Source organism: Punctularia strigosozonata, assembly GCF_000264995.1.
Source record: "Punctularia strigosozonata HHB-11173 SS5 unplaced genomic scaffold PUNSTscaffold_8, whole genome shotgun sequence".
Lineage (NCBI taxonomy): Eukaryota > Fungi > Basidiomycota > Agaricomycetes > Corticiales > Punctulariaceae > Punctularia > Punctularia strigosozonata.
This window is the reverse complement of record NW_006767440.1, coordinates 1,619,013-1,633,852: the sequence shown is the minus strand read 5'-3', so window position 1 is coordinate 1,633,852 and position 14,840 is coordinate 1,619,013. Positions and strand designations below refer to the sequence as shown.

At 56.0% G+C, this 14,840-nt stretch overlaps 6 protein-coding genes across 6 annotated transcripts; 5 read left to right on the top strand and 1 right to left on the bottom strand.

Annotated features, from left to right (window-relative positions):
- Positions 1 to 1,392: 1,392 nt before the first annotated feature.
- PUNSTDRAFT_135605 (uncharacterized protein) lies at positions 1,393 to 3,279 on the top strand (the record flags this gene model as incomplete). The annotated part of the gene is made up of 3 exons (XM_007385132.1): positions 1,393 to 1,408; positions 1,460 to 2,980; positions 3,164 to 3,279. The coding sequence occupies 3 exons, from the start codon at positions 1,393 to 1,395 to the stop codon at positions 3,277 to 3,279; spliced, it is 1,653 nt and encodes a 550-aa protein (XP_007385194.1).
- A 298-nt stretch (positions 3,280 to 3,577) lies between these two features.
- PUNSTDRAFT_45481 (uncharacterized protein) lies at positions 3,578 to 5,755 on the top strand (the record flags this gene model as incomplete). Its single annotated transcript, XM_007385131.1, has 1 exon — positions 3,578 to 5,755. One exon carries the CDS (start codon positions 3,578 to 3,580, stop codon positions 5,753 to 5,755), a length of 2,178 nt encoding a protein of 725 aa, XP_007385193.1.
- Positions 5,756 to 6,040: 285 nt separating this feature from the next.
- PUNSTDRAFT_135603 (uncharacterized protein) lies at positions 6,041 to 6,709 on the bottom strand (the record flags this gene model as incomplete). Its single annotated transcript, XM_007385130.1, has 2 exons — positions 6,041 to 6,630; positions 6,694 to 6,709. 2 exons carry the CDS (start codon positions 6,707 to 6,709, stop codon positions 6,041 to 6,043), a joined length of 606 nt encoding a protein of 201 aa, XP_007385192.1.
- Positions 6,710 to 8,027: 1,318 nt separating this feature from the next.
- PUNSTDRAFT_45480 (uncharacterized protein) lies at positions 8,028 to 9,446 on the top strand (the record flags this gene model as incomplete). The annotated part of the gene is made up of 3 exons (XM_007385129.1): positions 8,028 to 8,263; positions 8,324 to 8,516; positions 8,565 to 9,446. 3 exons carry the CDS (start codon positions 8,028 to 8,030, stop codon positions 9,444 to 9,446), a joined length of 1,311 nt encoding a protein of 436 aa, XP_007385191.1.
- Positions 9,447 to 10,361: 915 nt separating this feature from the next.
- PUNSTDRAFT_135601 (uncharacterized protein) lies at positions 10,362 to 11,823 on the top strand (the record flags this gene model as incomplete). The annotated part of the gene is made up of 3 exons (XM_007385128.1): positions 10,362 to 10,547; positions 10,602 to 11,231; positions 11,284 to 11,823. 3 exons carry the CDS (start codon positions 10,362 to 10,364, stop codon positions 11,821 to 11,823), a joined length of 1,356 nt encoding a protein of 451 aa, XP_007385190.1.
- A 569-nt stretch (positions 11,824 to 12,392) lies between these two features.
- On the top strand, positions 12,393 to 14,393 carry PUNSTDRAFT_144521 (uncharacterized protein; the record flags this gene model as incomplete). The annotated part of the gene is made up of 3 exons (XM_007385127.1): positions 12,393 to 12,668; positions 13,919 to 14,116; positions 14,169 to 14,393. Exons 1-3 carry the CDS (start codon positions 12,444 to 12,446, stop codon positions 14,391 to 14,393), a joined length of 648 nt encoding a protein of 215 aa, XP_007385189.1. The 5' UTR covers positions 12,393 to 12,443.
- Positions 14,394 to 14,840: the final 447 nt, after the last annotated feature.

The window sequence follows — 14,840 nt, the reverse complement described above, 5'->3', positions numbered from 1 at the left end:
GTAAACGGCGCGGAAGCCACCACAAAAAAACAACCATGTCCACAACGGTGTATCGATGTTCCCACAGTTCTGGCATCCACCGACCGAAGTCGAGTCGCGTAGCCGAGCAAGTCCTCGCAAACACATCTTCCTGCTTGTTCAACTCGCATATGCTCGCTGCATTCGACCGTCGAGCCACTGCATATTGGCGGTTCCCACTGCGTAGCCTGGATGATCCTGATTATGTCCAGGCCGATTTAATCAAACAAGACGCACCCTCCCGCAAGACATACACGTATGTCGTCCTTCCTGTCGCACTCGTGTCACAATAACCCAATGAATTATCCCGCCCTCGTTGTTGCGTAAAGTCTCAAGACCAGCATGGGAACGGTATTTCAGCAGCCGCATCAACCCAAGTATCACACTTGACGGTCGGAGTCGGTGCGTCCGTTGCACTCGCAGGAGGGTTCACGTCGGGGAACAGAAGATGCTTAGGAGTCCCAACACAGGGACTGCAACATAAGCCCCAGCATCCGCGATGACCTCAAAAGGGTTTGCGCCACACCTTTTCGCGCCCGAGGACCGACGGGTACGCGAGCGCCTGCCCCACGTACGTCTCCGGGAGTGACTAAAAACCTGTGTGGCCTCCTTCGGAAATTCAATCTCACCCTCAATCACTGCAGGAGGGAAGCCAAGGGCATTCTGCGACGCGTGGGGGAGCGAAGAGCCTCATAACCTCCTCGCTTCGGTTTTCCAATCGGATCGTCGTTGGACTCTGGTCCTGCTAAATCACCCGACAACGCGGCGGCTGAGGCCCCAAGGCTCTGCGCATCGCATCGAGCTTGCCTACGCCATGATGAAGCGTCGCTCGGGCCCCGCAAAGTCCCCGTAGTCCGGCCAATTCCCCAAAGCCATGAAATCTTCAACGCGCTCCAAGGGTATGATGCGTCCGGTACCCGCAACCCCGCCATCCGTACAGTGGACGTGTTTCCTCCGCGTCGGCGCCATGTCGCAGCGTGCAGCAGCTTCTCCTCCACAACCCCGACAGAGTGCAATCTCGGAGGACCCAACGCCTTCGGGCCGATGCGCAACGTTTACCGAAGTCATGCCCCGCATGAGCCGTACGCCAGAAGAAGTTCATCTCCGGGACAGCCTCCCCGCAAGGGAGGGCGAGGCGTACTTCAAACTTTGAGGCTGATGCGTGCGGTGGGGTCGTGTGCACAGCCACGACACGAGGCTGGCAAGGAAGGGGGTGCTCGCTGCATTACGAGCGAGGTGCAAGCTCGGGCGTGGCGAACATGCGCGCGGGGGTATGCGCAGGGGATCGAAATGTTAAGTACGCGTCCGGCAACCTGAGACAGAACAATCAGCACCCATACTTCGCACTACCCGCCCACCCTGAACGTACTGAGGATGCAATCTCGTCGTGGTACGTCCCTTCTTCCCTTATGCCAGCGGTAGGCTCATGCACGTACTATAGGCACGCTGGACGGCCCTGGACATGGCCGCACCAAGTCGGACACAAACTCGAGCGTGCGCAAGGCGGGCTCACCCGCAGCCGCTGGTCCCCGCGCCGGACGCGGGGCACGCGATCCATCGCCATCGCCCTCCGAGAAGTCGACGTCGAGCCGGCTGCAAACGCGGCTGAAGGCGCTAGGTATCTTGACCAGCTCCCGCGCGGCACGCACGTCACGCGGCCAGAAAGAGGAAGTGACCGTGCCGAAGAAGACGGTGGAGGAAGTGCAGGCGCTTCTGAACGAGGCGGAGAGTAAGCTCAGCGAGGCGGAAGCGAAGGTGGGCGAGTTGGAGAGAAAGTTGAATGAGGCGGAGACGAAGGCGGAGGAGGCGAAGAGCGGTATGGAGGAGGCCATGGCGCGGGCGTGGGAGGCGGAGAGTCGCACGGAGGACGCGGAAACGCGCGCAGGAGAGGCGGAGGGGCGAGAGAAGGAGGCTAACGAGCGAGCCGAGCGCGCTGAAGCGGAGACGCGGGAAGTGGAAGAGCGGGCGAGAGCGGCGAGCGAGAGGGCCGACCGCGTAGAGGCTGAGGCTGAGGCAAAGGAGAAAAAGGCGAAAATGGAGGTGGAAGAGGCAGAGGAGAGGATGCGCACAGCCAACGAGACAGCCGCTGCTGCCGAGTCGAGCAAGCTGGAGGCGGAAGCGCGGGCGAACGCTGCTACAACGCGCGCGGAGGTGGCGGAGACGGCGGCACGCAACGCACATGCCGAATTGGTGCACGTTCAGGAGCGACTTCATATCTCTGAGGTCAGGGTTGTGGAGGCGGAGGAGCGCTGCGCGGAGGCGGGAAGGGCGCTGGCGCTGGCCGATGCGAGGAGAGTGGAGTTGGAGGAGATGGTCGTAACACAGTCAGCGAAGATCGACGAGGCGGCGGACCGCGTCGTTCACGCGGAAGCGCAGATCGCCGAGCTGAGTGGACAGCTGGGGGAGATGGGGGCGGGTGTCCAAGACCTTGAAACCCGATTACTGCAGGCCAACCAACGTGCGCACGCCGCGGAAATGCAAGCGGCCGAGACCGGCGAACGGCTGGTAGAGATGGAGGAACGGATGCAGGACCTAGAGACGAGGCTTGCGGACGCCGACCAACACGTTCGCGAGGCGGAGGCGTTGGCGATGGAGGAGGGAGCGCGCGCGGATAACGCGGAAGTCACGGCACGCGACATGGACTCCAGGGTGCGCGACGCCGAAACCCGCTTGCACGACGCGCAGGCACGCGCTGCTAGCGTTCAGGCCCAACTCGAATCGTTACAAGCGCAACTCGCCGACGCAGACGAGGCTGGCAAACACCTGGCCGCGAACAGGGAAACGAGCACGCACGACGAGGGAGAAAAGATGCGGCTCGCGCTCGCCGAGTCCGAGCGCAGTCTTCAAGTCGCGATGCAACGCGCCCGGAGTGCTGAGGAGGAGCTGGGCGACATCTGGTTCGTCGTCCGCAGGGTCGGCGTCGGCATCTCTCGCGAATTGACCTTCGGGGCGCCGTCGGGGTGTACCGTTCAGTGAAGAAAGCAATGAGCTCGTATGTATGTGGAGCACGATTTAGGATGCTGGCGTCCTTCGCAATGCCGATATCGCTCAACGTTTTACTTGCCATCTCGCTCGTCGTACCAAGAATGAGAGATATTGAGAGGTGATAAGTCCAGTAGGACCCCGACTCACTCCCGCCTCGCAGCGCTCGGGGTCCCTACCCCGCGAAACCTGAACGCGCCCGTCGGCCCGTCGCTTCGCGCTTTCGCTTTCACCGTTCGCGTTGTCGCCGCCGTCGACAACGACGTGCAATACTTCTGAATAACCAGGTTACACTTTCTCCTTCGCTGTATGCCACCTTCTGTCGCGCATGCCAAAGAACGTTCTGTCAGTTGAACCCGCATCGGATTTGTCTCTCCTTCGTATTCTCTCGCCTTGCTCTCGCTTTCGTTTCGCCGGCCGCCGAGGAGGGCGCCCTCTCTATTAGAGAACGCTCTCAGAAGCGGGAAGGGCTCACCGGTGTGTTCTAGGTGCATATATGCGCCAGCAGTCGGTACGCACGCGGGTCTTCGCTATCAAGTACACCGACCCTCACACGACATCTCTCAGAGCCTTCACCATGAATATTCCGCTATCGCCCGCTCGTCTTTCCTTGAGCCAGAGCAACAACGGAGTTCTGCACGAGAAGACTAACCGCCCATCCACGCTCAAGTACCTCAAAGCCCCTGCGACAGTCGCGTCTTCCTATCCCATAACGGGATCGATTGCCCGTCCGCCGACACCTTTTCCGAAGAGCAGAGCTGTCCTGGTTCCTCGAGCGGGCGGGCCAAAGGCGACGTCATTTAGGAGCGCGTTCGGTGCCGCAACCGGGCGAGGTCGCGGAGCAGGACTCGCCTCGGTTCACGGGCCGTCGCAACCCAAGGGACACGGTGCACCCTTTTCACCTTCGTCTAATCCAGCTGCAACACCTTCGGCTTTCATCCTTTTTCCTGCGAGTCCGACACAATCTCTCCTCGGCGCCACTGTTCCCTGCGCGCCGGTCGTCACCCTTACGTCGGCTTCGGCTTGTACCTCTAACTCTGTTCCTTTCCCAACTTCACTTCCTCCGGAACATGGGCGATGCAAGACCGACCCTGGACCCGTCCCACAGGCACGGAGTACGGCTCTACGAGAGCCGACTGATTGCATCGTAATAGACACCGCCCATTCTATGCCCACGGATGTGCCCATTCAGCCCGTTATGCGTCTCATCCCGGCCCGTAGACAGTCGATGTCGGACATCCCCGACGCTCAGTTCCTCGCGCTCGGGCGCTCGCTCGCGCCGAGCACGTCGCTATCTCCCACGTTTCCAGAGATGGGAGCTCCACCCGGCACGGTGTGTATACCGCCGACCTCGCGCTCATCCAACGACTCGCGCATGGATGTGGACCCAGTATTTGGATCGGGTCTTGCCCGTCCGCTCATGACGCCTCGCAGTCTATCCTTCGACGAGGCTGTGCTCCCCTCCTCCTCGTCGCGAGCATCGAAGCGTAAGCTTCTTCCCCATGCAAGTGGACGCAAGTCAGCCAAGCGCTCGCGGTCTACGTCTGCCGCGGATGGAGACACCGAACTGCAAAAAATGGTGAGGCCACGGCCAAGGGTACGCTCGACCCGGCTGCGCCCTGCATCAACGTCGGGTGCCGGGAAGGATAAGCGAAACGCAGACACGAATTCGACAGAGGTCACGCAGCCCAAGAAGGCCCAGGCGAAGAAGACCAAGCGCCAGGTGGCCGAGGAGCGCTGGCTGAAAACCTTGTGCATGAGCGTCGCGTACGCGGCCAGGTTGTCGCAGGACTTCCAGAAGCGGAATGCGGACGCTTCTCGCGCGCCGGTTTGGGAGCAGGACCGGCGCCTTGTGGAACGCATCGGGCAGAAGTTCGGCTGGGATGCTATGGTGTGGGACCAGCAAGACCGCGACGGTGACGGCGACGTGGATATGACCGGTCCGGAAGATGAAGGCCGCGATGGGGACGACGACGACGTGGCGGCCCTGTTTCTCCGCGGACAGACCACAGTCCCGCTTCCTCGTCTCGTGGCCTCGCTCGTTTTCCGGCACCGCGAGGGGGCGGCTAGCCGACGGAAGGGATCTCACGTCGTGAACCAGCGAGTGCAGGAGAGGATGCTACTCGAAGAGGGGTGGGCGGGCGCGGTGGCGGAGATCGCAGCGCGAGCGAAGCAGCGGAAACCGTGGATTCCCGCAAAGCGATCGCCGCTAGGGCTCACGGTCGTGAGCGCGCAAGCGCAGGTCGAGAACGAACGCTGGCTGACACTCATCGCGAGAAGCATCGCGTTCGGGCTCTGCTATTGGACTCGTGGAGGGCGGTCGAGATCTGCAGCGTGGGTGGTGCTACGGACGCAGGACAAGAAGTTGCTTGCGCACATCGAGCACGAGCTCGGGCGGCAGGTCACGTCGGACGTGTGGGGGGCAGACACGGACGAGCTGCTGGATGATGAATACATGGCGGACATGCTGGAGATGACACCTGGCACATGGGATCTCGATCGGCTTGTGGCAGAGATGTTATTACAGCGGCCGGAGCGGATGGCTCTGCAGAAAAAGCGGGCCGGCGGCGCGAGATTTGCGGAGCGTGCAGCGGAGCGCGCAAGGACCGGGATGATGCGAGAGGTGGAGGCGGAGGCGAGGAGGGGAAGGGGAAGGGGAATGTTGTGGACGCCAGCGAGGAGGTCGCCGTTGGGCATGATGGTGGTGACTGTGGAGGAAGAGAAGGAAGACGATCCGATGGTTGTGGACGGATGAAGACCACAGGCAAGACCTCGAACCAAACCAAGAGCATTCTTTTTCAACATTCGCAACATCGAGTATCGTTAAACGCTTTGCAATTCTCAAGGACTTACACGCATCTGTATTCTACAACTCATCCTTTTCTTCGCATGTCTAGTCTCGCAATTCGTCGCTTTCGCATCGCATCGCATTTCGTCGCTTTCGTTCGTTACATAGCAAACATAATTCCTTATCCCCTGAAGTATAAATACACAAGACCATCATCGCACAACAGGAATGCAGAATAAGGATAACAGGCGATCAATAGTGATACCACGACATCCTCGCAATTCTCTCCGAGAGTGCGGCAAATATACTGCCGAGGATGATACCCAGCATGCCCGCGCGCTGCTCGGCCGCTTCCCGCCGCCGCTCGGCTGTGTCCAGCGCCGCCCGCAATGCAAGCACTTCCTCCGCAGTCTCTTCGAGAGCTGCGTCCGACTCAACAAGTTGAGCTTCGAGCGAAGCAAGCTTGGATTCGAGGCGAGCGGCGCGAGAGGATGCTGTTTGCGCTCTGTGTACAGCTGAGGCGACGAGGTGGGTGCTCTCATGAAGGAGGGTGGAGGCTTGGTCTATGAGCGGTGCCGGTGGGGCACGTGCAATAGAGGATTTTGAATGCATGGAATGCGCTTGTGTAGAACGTGGTGGCTTGGTGGTAGGCTTAACCTGGACGAGGGGTCGTAGCGGTGGAGTTCTGCCCTTGTCGCTAGATGGGTCTAACCACAAGAGAGCGAGCGCTTCATCCGACCATGTCCTTTGGAATGACGAGAGGCCTGGCGTGCGTCGCAGTCGCGCTCCTGCAGATGATCCGACTGAAGCGACGTCTGTCCTACTGGTCCTAACATGATTATCTGGCCCGGCCGTTTATAGGTCAATCAGTCCGAGGTCGCGAAAGGTAAGAACCTCAAACGTACCATGTCTAGTAGACATTACTGGCATTATTTGATAAGCGGTGAACAGTCCGAGGATTGTATGCTTCAGGTAAAACGGAAGAGAGATGAGGAGAAACAAGACATGTTGATCGGTACTGTCTTTGAAGGCGGATGCGGACTCATGGAAACGGCGCGAGTTGCGTACAACGCGAGGCCGCAGCGATGCTCTTCATTCCATCATATTGCTGTGCAAAGGATGCAGGACACAAGGCCTTCATTACGGACAGTCACAGCAGCAAGTCTGAGCGAGTACGGAAAGACTTGATGAACGAGTGGAAACAACGTGGACCAGCGAAGGCAGTGCTATGTACCACGCGTTCAGCCGCGGATGAGGGTATGCTCTTCCATGATCTAGTTCTGTTCCTCCCTCATAACAATGGAGGAACATACATACAGCTATTTGCTCACCGCTCTAAATCCAGCAGCCGAGCAGTATGTTTTATTGTCTGTGAACTTGTTCTGCATGTCTCTTCATCATTTTCAGTATGAGCATCCGCACATCGATCTGGTGCACAGATTGTGCACTGGAATATAATACAGCATTTTTCTCCCTCGCAGCGAAAACTTCTGGGGAGAACTGCACTTTGATTGAGCAACAAGGGCATACGCCAACGGTTGACGTTATGCTGAGGATATGATCTTCGGTTAGGATATCCGCACTGTAAGTATGTTGGCTCTCATAATTGAATATTACTGTGTTTGATGAAGTGAGGCCTTGCAATCAAGTTCGACGCATCGAGGCGATTGTCCTCCGTCTGTTTGTGGGATCGTGCTGCTTGGAACAAAAGGGTACCGTTCCAGCCAGGCTGAAACGTCATCACAGCGTCCTTGCGATTCAAGAACGGATTTTACGGAGCTGTACCGGAGGTGCGTAGTCTGTTGCAAAATAATCATTCCAACGCAAGCGGTCTCATCCCGACGGCTACCAAGCCCATGCTGGAAGCAAGAATGTATTGCGCTGGCGTGCTGTCCGCTACGCGCGTATTCAAGCTGCCAGCCCTTCTACTGAAGACGATACCCCGAATACTCACAAGTTGGATACCATCGCAGGCTCAACTCGTTTAACACCGCACACAGTATGTGCACTCATGTTACCCGGCTGCCCCAAGCAACTGGAAGCCATCAGCATTCATGCAGCTAGACTACAATCAGAGACGTTGATATCCGCAGCTGGTGGACCTACATATTGCTATTCGGCGGATAATAGGTCACAAGAAGAATAAGCTTTCTCAAAAACCAGCCTTCCCTTAAAATGCGTCCCTTCAGGAAAAGTCGGTACAATCTCATCCCAAGGACTGACAACATACCACGTACGAATGTCCTCTTCATCAGCTCGTTGGCTCAACCAGTTCCCGCTTATCTCGGTCGGCCTTGACGATCCGCCCTCTGGATCAGCATTCGGGCAAGACTGCATGCCCGTACCAGCATCATTGCCGAGCTTGCTCGACCCTTCCGCTCTCGCCTTGGATGACATGACTGATTTCGACGAGGTCGAGGTCACGGTCAATCCTAGCGATAATGATATAGACCTCAACGCCGCTTTGGAAGGACTGTATGTAGCCAATTCAATATTTTGTCTCAGCCGCGCCTTGACTGACAGGGTAATCGACAGAGAAACGTACGCGCCCGCGAATGGAACTGCCTCTAACTCCGGGTACGGCGGGCACGTTGCGCAACAGTTTGCATACGAGAACGCAACCATTTTCGGCCCACATGACCGGTTGGCTTCCCACTCCACAATTCTGGGCGACGTACCAGGCCATACAAACGGAGGACATATTCAGCACCGAAACTACCCAACCGGGGTATGTTCGTATTGCACACAGATCGAATACACCTGACACCTCCTTCAGAATAGCATCTTTCCTTCTTCATGGGATAGTCGTACCTCCACACGGCCCCTTGCATGGACGCCAAGCCGTACGCTGCCATCGGTTGAGGCGCCTTCGACATTATCACCTTCCTGGCGGACCCACTCCACACTGCCGTCAGAGGGCGCTGGTTCGCCGAGGTTCCTGCCTGGACATGAGTTCATGGGTCGTACTTTAACGTACAAATCCAATGAGACCCACCGCGCCGATTCTCTGGATCTCAGCGGTGACTCTTCATACTACATCACCCAACAGAATTTCTCTTTTCGTGATTCCGGTTCTGATTGGGAGTCGCAAAGGGTTGCGCCGCTACCGGAGGTGACGCCTATGGTTGCTTCTTGCTCCATGTACCCGACCACCGCTAGCTCGCCTGCGAGGTCCAATCATCGCCGATCTCCTGGTAGGAGAGGATCCGTGACAAGAGAGCGTGATCAACGCCGCTCTCACGGGCTTCAAGTTGTGGGGAAGACGACGTCGTCTGGGGCATCCATGAGCAGCCGCAAGCGAAAGATAGACGACGCCGACAAAGACGAGCAGAACAAGGATCTCCCTGGTACGGTCGAGAAGGCCTCCAACAACGCATACGAGAACGAACGCGGTCGCAGTATCGAAGAGCCGGAAGACCATTCGTGCCACGAATGCAAAAAGTCGTTCAGACGAGAGTTTGACTTGAAGCGCCATAAGATATCTGGGAGGCATGCTCGCCGCGCGGGCACCCAGCCCCAGCGTGTTGAGTGTGATCATTGCTTCAATGACTTCAGCCGCCCAGATGCGCTTCGGCGGCATCTCAAATGCTCCTGCAAGAGGTTTCCGGGAAGCAAGAAATACGTTGGAGGCACAGAAGGAGACCCTAATCCGCTGTAGCGAATGCATAGCATGCGAAGTGTAGTGGGGAAGGGATATGTGACATTCGCTTGTATTCGGGGTGGGACGTCTTGGTGTCCGATGTTGTAGCGGTAGTCCTATCTTGTTCGCGCTCGACCGCGACGTCATGAATATATATTCGATGCACCTTGGCGGAGAAGCCAAAACGACGGCTCAGCTTTGCTAATCTACGAGGAAGCAGGTAAAATACTTGATCGGCTTGTCACCGGCAGGCAATGTTAGAGAACCTCCACCTCTCCTCGCGCAAACTTCTTCAAGTTCCGTTCATCCAACCTTGCGGAGAGAGCTCTTACGTCAACGTTCTCGTGGATTTTCGTAGTGCTCTTGCTAGGCGTAGCATTGGCCCAATCTTAACGAGGTGAAGATGGCGCATAGTCCCAATGGCGACCGAGTCGTGCAACCATGATCCGCAATCGCAAGCATCTACCAATATCCAGTTCTGCAGCCCGCTCGTTTTGCTGAATGGATCGGTGAGCTGGATGCCTGGTGATGTCACAATCAATCGACGAAGGTCAGTGGCAATATCAATGAGCGCCAGTAGGGAGCAAGAGGAAGAAGACGCGTTGGCGGTTCGATCGATGAACTGCATGTGCTCACAGCCAGCTGCGCGAATTGGCGCGCTTCATCTTTGTCCACTTCCAGCATATATCCGGATCTCGCTCGAACTACGATCACCCTTGCTCCCGTTCAGACTCTCAGTGAGAGATATCTGAAGAGAACTGGGATGCGCCCGCCATGTAGAAGCCACTGGGAGAGACCGCAAACCTATTACTTGCCACGGCGCCTAACGTCTATTCATCGTCCAGCTTGAAGTTTCGCTGCTTACTCTAGCGCTCAAGCGCTCACTCGTCAACAGCGACCCAATCTAGCAGTGAACGGCGCAAAACCCTGGAAATGGCCTCGCTTCCGTGTGTCGTGCCTCTTGGACGATATGATACCGCCTACACGGCCGCAAGCATCATCCTGAACATTGGCTGGCTGATCGACTGCCCTCTGGACGGAGTGAAGTTGGAGCGGGCTTGGTGCCAACTGAACACTGTCTGGCCGATCATGTCAGCGAGGCTGAAGACCAACACCCGCGTACGTCCTTTTCAGTCTCGCACCAGTAGCTCAGACTCGAAAACGTTGACATAGACGGGAAACTGGGAGCTCCATGTGCCTGAATCATCTGCGGTCGCGTCTGCTTGCGGCTTCACGACGACCACCATCTACGGGCCCGTGGCATCGCACTTCGACTACCCGAAGCCCACCGGGTCCATCTTCTGCAGGGAATTCGACATCCCGCACCACTTCTATTCTCATCCTTCTCGTTGTTCAGCCAAAGCACTATTGGATAAGGATGCCCCCGTCGCGGCCCTCCATGTCACTCATTTCGATGATGCGACTATCGTCGGGCTCTCGATCTCTCACTCCCTCTCGGATGGGGCCGGTGTGAAGGAGGTGGTGTCTGCTCTTCTCAGCATCCTCAGTGGCGAAGAGGTTTTACCATTGGAAACTATCGACCCCTTCCAGACGTACGATACGGTCGATGATCCTTCACCACCCGAAGGTTGGAGGTTCTTCTCTGTCTTCCAGATAATAGCGCTCGTAGTGTTCACAATCTGGGAGCGGATTTGGTGTCCGAGTGACGGGTTGCGTGTGGTATATGTTCCTGCAGAAGATGTGGCACGCCTGAAAGCGGAGGCCATGTCCGACGTTTCTTCCGTTGACGGCGAGCAGGCATGGATCAGCACGAGCGATGCTATGGTCGCTTTTGTGCTGAAGGTGAAATCCTTCGCCTTTTATACTACTTGCCGTTGTTGATCTTCCCCTCTAGTGCATGTTCTCGTCGGAGAAGAGGCATAAACCCCTTTCCGTCGCATACACCGCAAACATCCGCAAGCACTTGACTATTATCCCGTCACCATACATCCGCAATGCGAATATAGCAATACTGGTCCCCATCGCAGACGCGTCGTCGGTACGCTCCACCTCCCTTGGGCCTTTATCCCTCCTCGTTCGGCGCCAGCTCGGGGCGCAGCTTCAACCTGCTGCCCTAAATCGATACTTTCAATGGCGTCTCGCCTATCCCAAGAAGGTCCCGATGTTCATGGAGCCGACCGGTCTATGGACGGCGATCACGAACTGGCGGGAGATGGACTTCATGCGTCTCGACTGGACGCCTGCCACCCTCGACCCAGAAAGGGCGAAACCGAAATGTCTGCATTTACATGCGCATGCTTACACTGATGTACAGATGAGGAACATGTTCGTCATTGGGCCGGACGACCCTTCGGGCGGGATTTGGATGTCCGGGTATCTGTCTAATGTACAATGGGAGGACAAGATGGGCTTCGGACGATACACGATGATTTAGGGTGATGCATGTTTCGCTTATGAAGTATGTCACAATATCTCTGAATGCGTATAAGTATGATGTTTTCACAGTTCCAGGGGTCGACTCCGAAGTTGAGAACCGTTTTGGTATCATGCTGCGAGAGGGAGATAAGTGGTTCATGGATTATAGAGGTCATGCTCATGAAAATTGACGTCGACTATGACGCATCTCCTACATTTATCAGCGTTCTCCATAGCCAACCACCCGCACTGCGTTTCCACCTGCTCGGCAAGGCGTATTGACTGCCGGTTCGGGTTGCACATCGTCAGCGTGCTCAGGCCTCACCTTCGGGCTCGAGCTCGGGTTTGTATAGGCTCCCAGAGATCTCTTCTTGAATTCATGCTCCTCGTTTGGATCTAGTTGGCGTGGTCGCTCTCCTGTTTCTTCAGTTACGATTACGATTTCATGAAACTCAGATTGAATCATGTACGGTCATGTGACAGTTGAGGTAGGTAGATTGACGACGTGGTCGCGGTAGCGGAACAGCCAGGTGCTGCGCTGCACGTACGCCACTCGTGCCGATAGCTCGGCAGACTTGAGCCTGCTCAGTAACCGCCGTCGCAATAGCTCGCCTACCCCAGCCCCAGCAGTTCGTTCGAATGATGTCCTCGGCAACGTCTCTATCTTCGGATACTAAATTTTATCTCAAGTTCTCCGTACGACACCGCAAGGCAATCAAGCGACTTCCAATGTGGATGACCGACAAGTATTTGCACAAAGATGACTGCCCTCTATTCCATTATGGTATCCCCGTTTCCGTCCGACAGCTCGGCGCCTATGGCATCAAACAAGGGATATACAATACCAACGAAGATGCCATAATGGTCGGCCTGACAGTGTCCCTCCCCGTCTCTGACCTCGCGAAACGTTGCGGTATTCCCTTGCAGCATAGGGTGGTAATGCATCCTCGTCACAACGGTGTGATTGCCCTCTACAACAACTTTGACAAACACCAGCTGCAGACCTCTCCAGACCGGGAAGCGGTGATCATCCAGACCATCATAGCAGAGCTTGAGCTGTCGCCGAACTCGCAGCCCCTCTGGTATTGGGATCTCAGTGTTCCGATAACGGAGAAACTAGGCACGGTATGTTTCGTCATTGCCTTTGCGAAGCTGGACTGAACGCGAACACGAGCAGAAACCTCAAATTCCCCCCGCTGTCGCTGAGCATGTGAAGGAGACGTTGGGTCCCGAATACGTGGACGAGGAAGCCGAATGCGAGTCTTCGGACGAAGAATTGAAGACAAAGCTGTCGTCAGGTGAAAACGAAAGCGATACGGAAGATTATAGCGAAAGCGATACGGAAGATTATAGCGATGAAGAGAGCGGAGTAGAGGATGATGATGCAGGCAGTCAGACATGAGAGCACGTATCGAAGACATATTTCTTGGTTCCTTTCCATTGGTCTTTGCATAGCTTTCCGTTGTTGAAGTTGCTATATGGTCACACCGCTCTGAGACTAAGTTCGTATCATGTTCGCCGCGCAAGCCTACACACATTGTGCTTATATCCTTCATTTGTGAAACCCGATGACGGTACACAGTAATGACCAGGCACGTGGACGTTTGATGCCATATGCTTGGGCTGCTGACCTACTCCTGCCGGCGCTTACCAGCAGCCTCGGACGAGATTGTTGGACCTCTTCCTGAGTTCCTTCCGACCGAGCGCATGCTTCCGGGAGGTGGTCCAATACTGACGTCGTCTGCACCCGCATCGCTTATTTCACTCTCGTCTCCTATAGAAATCTGACTCAGGCGGATCAATTGAGCTCTGAGCAATTCGATCGAATGATGCCCTCGGCAGCATCTCTATCTTCGGACCGTAAATTCTATCTCAAGTTCTCCGTACAACACCGCAAGGCGATCAAGCGACTTCCAACTTGGATGACCGACAAGAAATTGCGCACAGACGACTGCCCTCTATTCCATTATGGCATCCCCGTTTCCGTCCAACAGCTCCGCACCTATGGAATCAAACAAAAGATATACTCTGACGATGTAGAGCCCATAATAGTTGGCCTGTCAGTGGTCCGCCCCATCTCTCGCCTCGCCAAAGATTGTGGTATTCCTTTGCAGCATAGGGTGGTAATGCATCCTCGTCACTTCGGTGTGATTGCCCTCTACAACAACTTTGACAAACACCGGCTGCAGCCCTCTCCAGACAAGGAAGCGGCGATTATCCAAACCATCATAGCAGAGCTCGGACTGTCACCGAACTTGCAGCCCCGCTGGTATTGGGATCTCGAAGTTCCAATGACAGAGAAACTGGGGACGGTATGTTTCGTCATTGCCTTTGCGAAGCTTGACTGAATGCGAACACAAGCAGAAACGTCGAATTCCCTGCGCTGTCGCTAAGCACGTGGAGCAGACGTTGGGTCCCGAATACGTGGACGAGGAAGCCGAATGCGAGTCTTCGGACGAAGAACTGAAGACAAAGCTGTCGTCAGTTGAAAGCGAAAGCGATATGGAAGATTATAGCGAAAGCGATACGGAAGATTATAGCGATGAAGAGAGCGGAGTAGAGGATGACGATGCAGGCAGTCAGACATGAGAGCACGTATCGGAGACATATTTCTTGGTTCCTTTCCATCGGTCTTCGCATAGCTTTCCGTTGTTGCAGTTGCTATTGATATGATCACACCGCTCTGAGATTAAGTTCGTATCATGTTCGCCGCGCAAGCCTACACACATTGTGCTTATATCCTTCATTTGTGAAACCCGATGACGGTACACAGTACAGCCGTTTCCGAAAAGGTTGAGCGCAGCGCGAAAAACCAGACGCGCATGAGAGTGGCTGGAACCTTCACGTATCGGGGCTCTTGTGGTTAGTCGCCTTGACGCCAACGAGCAAGTGCCGGCAGCGCGGCAGCGTGAACATCACGAGTTCATTGAATTCCCACGGAAACCCGCCTTTGCTTGCTCGTCGATGTGGATGCAAGACTAAAGTCTTCTTGGGACGATAGCCAACCCCCCTACCGGAACACCTCAACGACGCACG